At 43.6% G+C, this 13,264-nt stretch overlaps 1 protein-coding gene across 1 annotated transcript in view; it reads right to left on the bottom strand.

The window, feature by feature from the left end:
* The window catches only part of ADGRV1 (adhesion G protein-coupled receptor V1), a 1,865,288-nt gene that overhangs the window by 1,309,396 nt on the left and 542,628 nt on the right, over window positions 1–13,264 (bottom strand). Inside the window, exons 37-38 of the mRNA XM_086963519.1 lie at window positions 4,472–4,651; window positions 869–1,032 (exon numbers count right to left, since the gene is read on the bottom strand). Coding sequence (XP_086819645.1) covers window positions 869–1,032; window positions 4,472–4,651 — 344 coding nt within the window. The remainder of the gene's footprint in view (window positions 1–868; window positions 1,033–4,471; window positions 4,652–13,264) is intronic.

The following is a 13,264-nucleotide window of genomic DNA, read 5'->3' as shown; positions in this document are numbered from 1 at the left end:
TTGACTACACTGTTTGTCCAAGATCAACAGTAGCGGGCACTAGCTGTGCATTTTGAGGACAGCTAATATGCAAAGCGCCCTTCATGAAAAAAGACTCTTGATTACTTTGATTTGGACCCAGAACTGTAGACTGCATTTTGATTATGGTGCTGTCACAGTTGGTCTGTTCAACTACACCATTTACAATGTTTAAGTCCTTTTGGTGAATCAAATCATAGTCACACGTATCTGTACATAACATTTTAGTCTCTTTGGATATTCACAGTAAATTTAGTGAATCACTCTGAATGCTTTCTTAGCACATTAAGACAACATAAATACTACACTAGAGTACCAACCAAAAAAGAGCATATTACTCTAGAAAGATACGTGCAAAATGTGCATAATGTGGAAAAGAGTGCCCGAATAGCTTGCCGTCACCAATGGCATGTGGGTCATTTCCCTCCACGGCTACATGGCTCACTTAGGGCACCCTAGCTATTCATTAGCAGATTGCGCTCAATCATAGGGCCCCCGACTGCTCGCGCTGGAAGCAGCTCTGCATATCTCTGCTTGTTTTGTGCGTCAAAAAAAGCTAATATGAAGCACAGTCAAGAATGTAGTGCAAGTCACACAGCCTTAGCAGTCAGTCAGTGCTGCCCCCTCCAGCCAAGTCATGCAAATGTTTTCAGAACATCTTTTCTAGTTCAGAATGTTTTTATTGAATTTTGGCAATGGAGAAAACACAGAAGTATCTTTTCTAATGTACACATTTTCATGACATTATCTTGCGAATGAGAAATCATTCTTGATGGAAAAATATTCTGGTTTATAGTATTTATTGTCACTATTCCTAAATGTATATAAAGATACAACAAAAGAGGTTTACCTCCAAAATAGTAATGCTGATGGCAGCAGACGTTTCACCTTCCCTTAAGATCAATGTTCCAGACACTGGTATGAAATCAGATCCGGGCTCAGCAAGCCGACCTTCTGTTTGGTTGGCAAGGTGGAGCTGCCCTGGCACCGTGGCATATGTAACGTTGATAGCTCCTAAATAGTTGGTAACAAACAAAAATGTTTTCTAATCAGTTTTGGCGGTAATTTGTGGCATTTTGACTTTTTGCACATAATGCACTTACCATAATGGGATGTATTTGCTTGCACAGTAGTGATCAAATGATATCAAAAACACAAAATCATGCAATGGATGGAATGAATAGTTCTTGTTAGCGAACCAATTAGATTGCACAGTCCAGTCTAACAAAATATGTCTGACAGAATATGATGTCCCACAATTTACACTAGCTTAGTGGTAGATGTTAAGACGGTATGTCACTGTAAGAGATATACCTACTCTAGGTATTGCAAAACTGAAAAGTTGGCAAATAATGAAAATATTTCCAAATTTGTAAAAGAAAACAATTCCGTACAAAAAAAGCAGAAAACTGACAATTCGTTGCATGATAATCTGTATAATGAATTTAGTAGAGAAAATACTTTTTTTCGAACGAATATCAATCTCATCAATGGCATAAAAAAGGTCTATGTATTTAGTGCTTTAAAAAATCTATTTACTTAGTGTTTTCTTCAATTAATTTTGTTCAGTTTCTTCCATATCACATTATATTGGAAAGTAAACGGATATTCTCCTTTACAGAATGGGTACTGCATAACAGATTAATGCATGTGCTCAGTGGAATTCTAAACATCTATAAAAGAAAGTAAAAATCCTGCCAGTGTGTTTTAAATACAGAGGGCCAAGCCGTGTGTTTATAGGCATCAACATTCTAATTCTGGCAGCGAGGGCAAAGGTCTAAAATGCTTGGCTTCAATTTAGGCAATTTGGGTAGCGTTCAATAAAGTAGCCATTTAACTGAAATCTACATTCTGCATAGGTTTGCACCTCAAATAATTTAATTTGGATAGGTTTCCCCAAATGGTTAGCTATCGCAAGTAGGACTTCTTTGTACAGTTTCTCCAATATCATTTCGAGTTTATTTAGTAAAATGGACAAGAAAAAGGAGTAACTTAAACCCAGACTCGTGAAAATTGCAATATTTAATGCTGGCTGAAGTTCAACAAGGAAAAAGAAAGAAGAGCACCCGTAGTCTTGCAGAATGAGTACAGCATTGAACTCAAAGACCAAAAACATCCTAAACTATCAGCGATAAAAAAAACGCATTTGCAAGACAATAGGTCTCGCGATTGCGAGAGTTTAAGCTATTGGCATTGTAAATGGCAATGCCTTCTATTTATCTGTTTTAATAATTCACACATAAATAAAAGGCATTATCATTCACAATGCCAATTGCTCAAACTCTTGTAAATGCGAGACCTATTTCATTTCAAAGTAGTGGCCACAATTGTCCCAGGCAGCTTGGAAAGTGAAAGCGCACATGGCGCCCTGAATATTGCAGGAAAGCATGTTGTGCCTGCCATAGGAGAAACCCATTAACCCCTTGCATGCTTGTGACGGAACCGTTCTGTCACAAGCCTCGGGTGAGCTGTGCTTGTGACGGAACGGTTCCGTCACGGCCCGCTCGCCGCGCCTGCGCGAATTCCGCGCCTTCGCTGACAAATTAATGGGCGGGCGGGTTCGTGACTGGACCGTTCCGTCACAAGCACAGCTCACCCGCGAGCCGTGACGGAGCGGTTCCGTCACAAGCACGGAACCGCCGCGTGGCCGCCCCACCCCCTTAGAGCTGCGGCGGAATAGCCGCCGCAGCGAAGGGGTTAAAGAAAATAGAGCTTATAAACTAAATAAGACTTACCGTGTATCAGCAGAAGTAAAAGGGTCAGTTCTCATGGGAGTTACAAATGAAGACAAGGAAGGTACTAAGGAGGGACTAACAAGCCTATTAATGAATCAGAAGGCAGAATTTACAAAGGACAATGACACAAGCTAATAAAAAATATGGGTGGAGAGTGGATGGAGCTTCAAGTCCATACTCGAATATAGCATGCCTCGCAGAGCAGCGCAAGCGCTGCCCAGGCTTGACCTAAAAAATATACATTGACCAATTTTACATGTACAAGTTTTGGTTATTTATAAAATATTACTCGCAATCAGACAAGATCTTCGAGAACAAAACTGTCAGAAAAAAATGGCTTGTGTTTACTTAAATTGGTCTGGGTTTTGTGCCCAACATGCTTTAGAATTCATGGAATTTGAAGAAATCTTGGAAGAGCATAAAAAACGTTGTAGCTGAGTATGTATTGAAGAATGGGATTGTACATATAGTGCTGACCAAAATCAGAACTTCGGCAATTAAACTTTAAAGTTGCAGAAGCAGTCGACAGAGGATGAACACAAATGCTGCAACTCTTTCTTAGGATCTTTACTTTGCCACAGAAATGTTATGAGCAGGTGCTTTTCGAAGAAATGCAAAATGTAAATTCCATGGTTATTCAGGAAAAGCAATGAAACGAATAATGTAAGAATAGACCTAGGGTTGGTAATGGCGAGGGGCCACCTATGGTTGATAATGTGATGCCACACATGGTTGAGGGGCCTGACAGTGTGTAAAAAATGGATTCAACTTTTCCAATAAGGGGGTAATGTAAACTATACACTTCTATGTTATCATCAGTCCATATTATTACAGTATCACTTAAGGCATACATTTCCTGTCCAAACCAGTAAAGGCAAATCTGATCAGTTTGATCAGTCTTCATAAATAATGCCATGACATCTGCATATAAATTTACTTTTTAGAGTCCTGTCATATTAAAGAGTATATTTTGAATATACATCGATACATCGAGCAGTTCAATCAATCGAGCAAAAAGAATTAGAGAAATGGGCATCCCTTGCACATCCTCCCGTTAATGTGTATGACCCAGGCAATGAATTCATAGCTGAGTCCACAAACCCTAGCATAGAGAAGTCATTACTTACAACTCATTCTATCGAGAACGTCATAGAATTGGCAATAATAAAGACGTCCTGCCAAGATAAAGAATGCTAGGAAGATTTCAACATGGTTTCTAGGAACATATCATTTTTTTAGCAAATCACGGCGAGGAGAATGGCACGTAGCCACCATTGAAATGGGGTTATTAATGCAAAAGGCTAAGTTGCGTTTCATTACAGCTTCACTGAGATCGGTTCAATTAAAGTTGCTTTAAACAATCTACAGCTGAAGATGGATACAGAAAAGCTCTTCAGACCTGAATAATGCCACCTATCAAAAGGCAAGCTAGAAACTCTGAACAATAAAAATAAATGTATTGATCTTATTGTGGCTATAGCTTGGTGCTTGCCAGAGGATTAAAAGACAATTTGAGAGTACCGACTGAACTTCATGCCATTTAAAAACAGTGCTTTTTTTTTCTTCATATATCACACAGCTCTGTACACATGCAATAATATATAATGAGGGTTCACGTTTATATCTGTTCAATTGGATTATGTTTTTGATGTTTAAGAATGTCTGTATCTAAGGTACTGCTAACTCTTTACTCTTCTCAAAACAGCTCTCAGACAGACCTAGGGATCCAAATTCTCGATTAATAAAAAGCTGTATGGTTTTGTTGGCTTCCGGTGTTAGGACAATCCTGGATGAAGGAGCAAAGCTCAGGATTCCGTGTGGCTCATCACTGGCTTCTACTGTCAATGTTGCTTCATATCCCTGGGTGTCTAGGACGGCAGCTCCAGTGAGACGTACTCCTAGAACACAAAATGCCATGAGTTGGAAAATCAGCAGAAATACATTGGCGGTATCAAACAAATGTAGATGAGTAGTTCCACTATATATACATTTCTGAAAAAGTATGCACAAAAACTCTCGATGCAATCTGTTGTGCTTGTGCACGTAATAAAAGAGGCCATGAGGCACCATCCCTAATTACAGGCAATCCTGGTTCTACATAGGCACTCAAACATTCACCCTGGGCATATCCTAGTGTGCATGATCATCTGCCCCAAACAATCAAGGAACACCTTAAGCCAACCAGCATTTACCATTAGGGAAAAAAGCCAGGCCAATAGACCAGTCACAGGGAGTACAGACTGTAGACCTCTCAAGTACTGAGACGGGTTGGAAAGAGACAATGTGAGTCACTCGGGCCTTTTGGAACACTCCCAGTCAGTGATGTAATGAACTGCTTGCTGTCTTCCCCACACCCAAAGATAGGCTGGGGTTACCGAATTCAGAGGCAGGTACTCTGGTGAAGGGTAGTTACCCTGACTCTGCACCATGATAGACAGCACATGCTTGCCCCTGAAACAAAGAGTGCCCATGAAGGTGGGAGCATTTGTGGAGATACCACACCTTCATAGAAACCAGCAAGCCCCTCCTAAAAGTACCTGTTCCCCTCTGAGTACCCCAGGAGAAGTGCACATATAACACTTTTGTCAGTGGCCATGTGACAGAGCTGTGCAAGTGCAAGTGTGTATCTTTCCTAGTGGTATAGGTGGTGTAAATGCCACTCTTGTTGACTACGAGGTGTGTACTGAGAACAATCTGATTGTGCATTCTCAACATGAACTGTCTCAAGCTATAATACATCAATTGAATAAGGCACAGTTCATTATTACATATACTTTCATGGCTCTAAATGTAGTTAAGTTATTGAGGTAAAATCATGTGATGCTGCGTGTGGCGATGCGATGCAGAGTGATGTGATGTGATTTGATGACACAATAAATAACGAAAGTCAGACATTCATTCAGGTACTGAATACAAAAGTCATCTCTGTTCCATGCTAGTGCATTCTCTTTCCTAAACCTCATGACGAACAGTTTAGTGATAATTAGGAATTACAACTCATCAAGTGTCACTGTGACATATAACGCCTAATCATTATTTTATGATAATGAGAATAATTTACCTCACAAATTCAGTACCATAGTATGCCTACTAATAGTATAATACTTTTAATGATGTTATTTCAGCAACCAAAAGGCCTGAAAAGGTGGACTGAGCAGTGAATGACAGGCAGATCACAAAAGGGCTGAGAGGTGGTCTATGGAAGTGCGATCTTGCAGGTTGCGTTAAGGCCAACAGGTCGTATGCGCAGGGACTGAATGCAAGATGCAGATTCACTGCAAGAGGCAGGAAATATTGCTGGGCTCCTCACATCCCCAGGATGGCTCCATTCGCCCAGCTGCAGTGCCGATCAAGTGCTCCCAACACCGATGGGGCGACGCAGCGCTCAGCTGCCTCGAACAAAATTATTTTCAATATCCTGCTTAGAATCTAAGAAGTGAATTTGAACCGTAGATCACATTATCAACTTGGAAAGTCGTCCATCCGCTCGAAAGCTGATCGGCGCATCGCCCCCAGCTTCCAAAAGTGACCTGTGCTGGGTGGAGGGGTGCTTATATTTCACATTGACCCATCCTGTCATGTGGCGGCATCCCCCATTGGAGGTGCTCAAAACGTCACCTGGCCACTGGCCAGGTATTTTCGTGCCACCTTTGGCGTGCGCTCTTTCCCAGAGAGGGGTAGAGTCTCCCTTTGTTGTTGGACGCCCTGAATCTGCCCAAACCGTTTTTCCCATTTTCCCGTGGCCGTTATGGCACCGGACCGAGAAGCCACCTTTGGTGGCTGCCTCTGCTGGAATCACTGCAAGAGGCACGAAATGTTACAGAGGTAGGAAGATGGAATAAAGCAGAGACCAACACAACAGAAAGATAGTTGGGACTGTGGAGGATGAAGACAGTATTGGCCAGCACAATGAATCAAGCAGAGACAGATGGTGGGGAGAGAAAAATTAAGGGTCTACCCATCTCAAATGAAGGTAATATTGGGAACAAAGTTGAAAAAAATTAGATATCGAAAGAGAGACTCAAGCTTTTTTTTAAATTCACGCTACTGGTTTGAAAAAATATGAAGCTTCATCTAGTATTCATCTATATATATTTTGATAATTCTATACTTGTTTAAAATTGTTCATGTTAGAAATGGGATTTCTGGTTGTCTAAGGCTTGCGCTAAAACCAGGTAGAAACCACCATTGTAGTCAGGGCAAGGGAGTTACACACTGATGATAACCCCTGCTCACCCCCTTGGTAGCTTGGCACGAGCAGTCAGGCTTATCCCAGAGGCAACGTGTAAAGGGTTTGCGCAACACACACACACAGCAGTAACACACTAGGCACATCACAAAAGGAACTCCACACAAGGTTATATCAAAAATAGCCTTTGTATTATCATAAACACATTAGAAACATAATCACACATTTACACTGTGCCAACTGGCACTGGGCAGTATTCACAGGAGATTATATACAGGACCAGGCCAATCGGGCCACAGTCAGAACCATCAGAACAGGTAAGTAAATGCAAAACACAACAAGTAACTACGGGTACCATAATGACCTAAGCATTATCATATTAGCATTAGACACCATCCTAAAATGTCATCGCTGACGTTAGGCAATAAATCACATTAGCATTAGGTATAGACCACATTATGCATAAATCACAAGCATAAACATATTATGCATTCTAATTAGGGGTAAGACCATAAGGCATCCACTGTTCAGGCACTCATAGGGTCCAGATTGGACTATGCAAATGTCCTATATCTGGGTCTGCCTGAATACCTCCTCCAGCGTTTGCAGGTTACTCAGAACGCTGCTGCTCGTGCAATTTTTGGCCTGCACCGCCGCACCAGTGCCTCCAATCTCCTTGTATCCCTTCACTGGCTTCCGGTGCGGAAGAGGATACTTTTCAAGGCCATGACTCTCGCCCATAAGGCCTTGCATGGCAATGGTGCCAAATATCTTCAGAGGAGGCTGGACTTCTATCGACCTGTACGATCCCTCAGGTCAGAAGCTTTGGCTTTGGCTCGGGTGCCACGCATCAAAAGGGCTCGGCTAGGTGGCCGGTCCTTTAGCTTTCTTGCTCCGCAGCTATGGAATTCCTTACCGGCGTCCTTGCGAAACACCGCTAACCTGCTTGCCTTCAGAAAAGACTTAAAAACCTGGCTGTTCACTGGATAATCTGCCCCCTCTTTAGGCCCCTGCTCTTTTTACTGTTATGTTTTCCAGCTCTTTCTTTGGTCTGGAGCACAAAAGCGCCGGGACACTCCTTTGGAGTAGCCGTTGCGCTATAAAAGTCCCATTTAACATAACAAAAGTCCCATTTAACATAACATTAGGCAAACACCTGATTATGCATTAGCATTAGGCATAACCACATTATGTATCATATTAGGCCTAAGCACAGTATGCCTCCACATTAGGCATAGATCCTAAAGCAGCAGTGAACCTCAGTGGCACTAAGCATAAACACATTATGCCTATATCCGGGTACCCTCCTTACTGAGCACCCATTGCGAACCTCGGTCCACCCATAGGCATATTACCCTGCAGTGTCGTTGTTCCCCAAAATCAGGTCACTCTCCAGTGGGGGCCCGTCCTCGGCTCGCCACGCAATTCCCCTTTTCAAGTGAGGACTTTTCCCCACTCTGTGCCCCTCCATGAGGCTTACGCTAGCCCATTGGCTGCTGTTGCAGCAAGAACAAATGCCCGTAATGCGAGGGAGAGGCGGGGGTGCAACTCACCCCAATCTCCTCAACCAATGCCCCTGATGTTAGGACTCTCGTGGGACGGGGGGCAGCTGCCCACTGCAACTCAGGGCAGCTGCTCTTCATGTAGGGAAAGGTGCGAAAGTGGGCCCTACCAGTATCTTCGGAGCCCCCCTTCACCGGGGCTTTTTCGGTGCAACTCCCAGGCACCAACCGTATGCAGTCCCAGCCCCACTCACTGGGTCTTCTTAAAACAAATGTGCCCCCTGGGAGAATGAGCGCAAGCACCACAGTGCCCCCGGGAGCGTGAAATTGGCTCCGGTCTGTCACCACCATGGCCTAGGTTCCCGTAGAAAGAAAAGGTAAAGGCACAGCCCCACTCACCACTCCTTGGGGGCTGAGCGAGAGCAGGCGCTGCCGTTCTCCTGTCTTCGGCATACGCGGTGGCTCTCCTGACTTCACCAGGTCGGCTCTCAGCTCTACTTGGCGAAAGGGGGCACCGGCCCTGCACACCACCAGGCTCCTCCTGGCTTCCGGGGACTCTCAAGACGTTGGGCCCGGGACGCCCTGGGAGGTGGGGTAGGCTCCCGGCCTACCTCTTGCATGAGGCCCGGCTTCTCCTGGCTTCTGGATGCAACTCCCACCTACAGTCATGCAGGGTGCCTGACTTCTGGTTTTGCTGCTCGCAGCTGCAGAAGCTCACTTCTCTTGTAGACTCCTTCAGTGCAGGTGGGCACCCGCTTAAAATACTCACATAAGCAGGGTGGGCACCCGCCAACAACGCCATAAGTGGGGTGGGCACCCGTTGTCAGAAGTGGGCACAAAAGTGGGGTAGGCTCCCGCTCTGGCTGACAAAAATGCAGGGTGGGCACCCGCTTCCTAAATAGGCATAGATGCGGGGTGGAACCCCGTGGAAAATCTACAGAATTTATGGTGGGCACCAGCTCCTTCGCACACAATGTAGTTGAATCCCAAAATCGGTATTCCCTCTCCAGACCTCTATTTCCAGGGCAATTAAAGAATAGCGCTCACGAGGCGTTAGAAGCAAAAGTCCCAGGCAAAGTTCTAGGTCCATGGGGCATAGCTGGCCCCAGGGAGGCCTGCACACAGGGCCCTCCAGCAGGGAGGCAAACACTTGTGGCGGTTCCTCCTGGGTTCCCAGCAGCAGCAAGCCCCCAGAAAGTCCAGGAACAGGCCCTACTATTTTACTCCATTTCCCTTTGTCTGCGCCAGCACAGTTCTTGGGGGAACCAGTTCCAGCTGGTTCTGGGGGGTGTTGAAGCACTTTGTGTACAGTGCTCACACCCTCCTTTGCCAGGTGGGGGCTCGCCATCAGACACACCGCAGGGGGGGAGAGCAAGCATTGTACAGGCTAGGCACAGCCCTATTCAGGGACCAGGGGCTTCACCTCCCACTACTCCAAATGCAGATGTCCCATTCAGCCTAGTGCTTACTCACTCTGCCCCTCCTGGAGCCACACACACCTCCCAGCCCCTGTCACTCATAAGCTAGACATACAATTCACATCAGGCAGGCAGACACATAGCACGAAGAAATGCCAACTTCTAAAAGTGGAATTTCTAAAATACATATAATAAATCTGCGCACACTATTGCGCAGCATTTATTATCACTATTCCAACTATACCAAACTTGACCATGCTGCGCCTCTCATATCAGTAATTACCACTGAAACACTTATCAGGGAATCCCCAATGCATTCCTATGGGAGGGCAGCCCCACAGTAGTGAGAAAACAAAATGGGTGTTTGTCCCTACCAGGACATGTCACACACTTAAAGTACATGTCCTGTCTTTTACCTACAATGCAACCTGCCCATAGTGCTAGCTAAAGGCCTACCTTAGGGGTGACTGACATGCAGTAAAAGGGGGTTCACGAGCATGGCACACATTTTAGGTGCCACGTCACAGCGGCAGTAACACTGTGCGCACAGGCCCTGCAATGGCAGAGGCCTGGGATAAGTTTGGAAGGCTACATTGGTGGGTGGCGCAATCAGCGCTGCAAGCCCACCAGTAGCATTTTATTTACCAGCCCTGGGTATATGAGATACCACTTTACAAGGGACTGACAGGTAAATAAATAGGCCAAACAGGTGTAGACTAATCTTAGCATATTTAACACAGAGAGCACACACACTTTACACTGGACAGCAGTGCTAAAGTGCCCAGAGTCCTAAAACCACCAACACCATGTCAGAAAAAAGCTAGGAGAAAGACAAAATGTTTAGGGATGACCCTGCTAAAAGGGCCAAGTCAAACAGTTCCAAAGACACTTGAAGACAAGCCTCTTTGCAGAGGTCTTCCTCTCCTTTCCTGTCATTACTGGTTCTCTGACTGCTCTCTCGAGGGACAACCCCCATCGTCAAATACATTCGACCTTCTGTGGTACCTGGACCTTAAAAACAAAGGGCCCAATTAAAATGTAGGCAGATTTAGAGATGTCCGCTGCCCCTGTGGACATCTCTTGCATTTACAGGAACCCGTGTGACACAGTTTCCTGTAAATGCTTTTTACGTTTGACAGATGGTTCTGTCAAGAAGATGGAGCAGTACATCAAACAGCTTTTTTATTGTCAAAAAGAAATTCCAAAGTGTGATTTTCATTTTTTTTTAAAACAAAACAAAGATAATGATCCCCTTCGACATGGGAGAACTCTCAAATGGGGTGGGGGTCATTTAAAAGTTTTCACTGCACCTTACCACCAAGTTTTTCATGGTGGTGACGGACAGTGAAAACTGCCCATGTATCCGCCCAATTTAAATACGGTGGGCGGATACTTGGCCAAACCTCAGACGGTCATTACTCTATCATGCCATCAAAGGTGTGTGTAGGTCGCAGAGATAGATTAGCCTCCACAGTCTATACATCGAAGTGCAGTTGCCACAGAGTAAACTCTCTGCCAACATTTAAATTAGACCCTAAATCTTCAACGTCCAGGTATGTCAACTTCTCCTAACACATAAAGCTGAAGTTCGTAAGTTTGACTACCCTATCTTGTGCTATAAAGTGATTTCTATGGATATGCTGGTGCTATACAAACAATTAAACACACAAGTGTAATTATAATGTTAAATTAAAAACTTTAAGTGTCTTTGCAACATGAACGGTTCTTTTGTGGAGTAACCATAGGCTAGAGATTATAGTCTAGGTGTTCCATCTAGAAGGTATTGTGCCAATGAAGAGCACCCAGTAAGGCCAACTGCAGATGTACTGCTGTAAGCAGGTGCATTTGTTTTCGACCAATACAAAATAAAGACCTTTCTGTTTATTTTCATTTTACAACCGCAAATAAACACTAGGCTGACAAATGAAGGAAGATAAGATTTGAACGAAATATAAACTTTGTTTCTAAATGCCCACATTTATGTAAATGTTCTCAATTCTGTTAGTGTCTATTTCATAAAAATAAAAGCGGAGTATTCGAATTAGGGCACAAGAAAAGGAAAAGAGTCACTTTGTGTTTATGCATTTCAGTTAGCAAAAGTGTAAATCAACTGTCATTCAATACGTACATTTAGACAACAAGTTCAAGTTCAGTAATTTGTATAGCGCGCTACTCACCCAGAGGGTCTCAAGGCGCTTGAGTGAGGGTGGGTGCATTATTTATCGAATAGCCAGGTTTTTAGCTGCTTTCTGAAGGAGAGGTGGTTCTGTGTGAGGCGGAGGTGAGTGGGGTCAACACATGTGGGTGGGTGTTTGTCCCCATTTGAAAATGCTCACACAAAGGCATGCCCATATAAACAATACACATGCATACAAACAAACAGACTTCATGGCATGGTCTGGTGCATTCACAGTGGCATGCTATCTCACATCTTAATTCCCCCACAACAATTGTGCAACGTTAAAGGTAGTGCAAGTTCAATATACCGTTTCTGACTGTGTAATATCCACAATGGCTTTTCTAGTATAAGCACAGCTACATTCTGTTTATTTGCCCCTTTAAAGTAAAAGTAAATATTCACCATACAAGTAATTCCTGAGTTTCAGCTCCTTAAAACACATTTTCATAATGTAGAGGTTGACAGCCAATGGAATAAGGATTCCTATCTTTAGCACTGCCATCCGAAGCCAACACACTAATGATATGCAGGAGTGGCATGAGCAAAGATCCTACAGTTGCATGAAAGCAACAGGCTCTGCAAGGCTGAGCTGTTCCATGCTCCTTGTCCACTGCAAAGATGTCCCACTCTTTATGCATCAAAAATGCCACAAACACTTATGAAACACACAGTATGAAAGTGCACTTAGCACATGATTCATGTATGATTTAGCAAATTAATGTAAGTGTTGAACTTGACATTTATTAAAGAGTGCCTTCACTGTAGGATTAGAAAACTAACATAAATGTTTTGTCTTATTTGTGACAAATAAAGAATAACCTTAATTTAGTAGAAAATGTATTCACCATACTGATGAAATGTGACTTTCTAAATGTGTGTGCTACTTCATGCGAATAACATTTGGCTAAATTAAACTATGATTAAACACTTTATCATATAAGTAGAAAGTAATCCTACTGGAAACAATAGTTGATTTATGTAATGTGTGCATTAATATTCCATATATTTGATTTCAATGTAGTTCTCAGTTATACTTACCATTGGATATTATGACATATCGAATATTTCATGTAGCCTGAGACCTAATGCATTAGAAACATATTCATTTGTGCTTAACACCTTCGTGCGCGCAAAATGTTTGCGCTGTGATGGACTTTTGATTAGTGGGCGGGATTCGGACGGCCAGGGGCCGTCCTCCGCACATGCCCACTGTGACGCATGAA

Source organism: Lissotriton vulgaris, chromosome 3_1, assembly GCF_964263255.1.
Source record: "Lissotriton vulgaris chromosome 3_1, aLisVul1.2, whole genome shotgun sequence".
NCBI classification, from domain to species: Eukaryota; Metazoa; Chordata; class Amphibia; order Caudata; family Salamandridae; genus Lissotriton; species Lissotriton vulgaris.
This window is presented reverse-complemented; position numbering and strand designations above follow the sequence as displayed.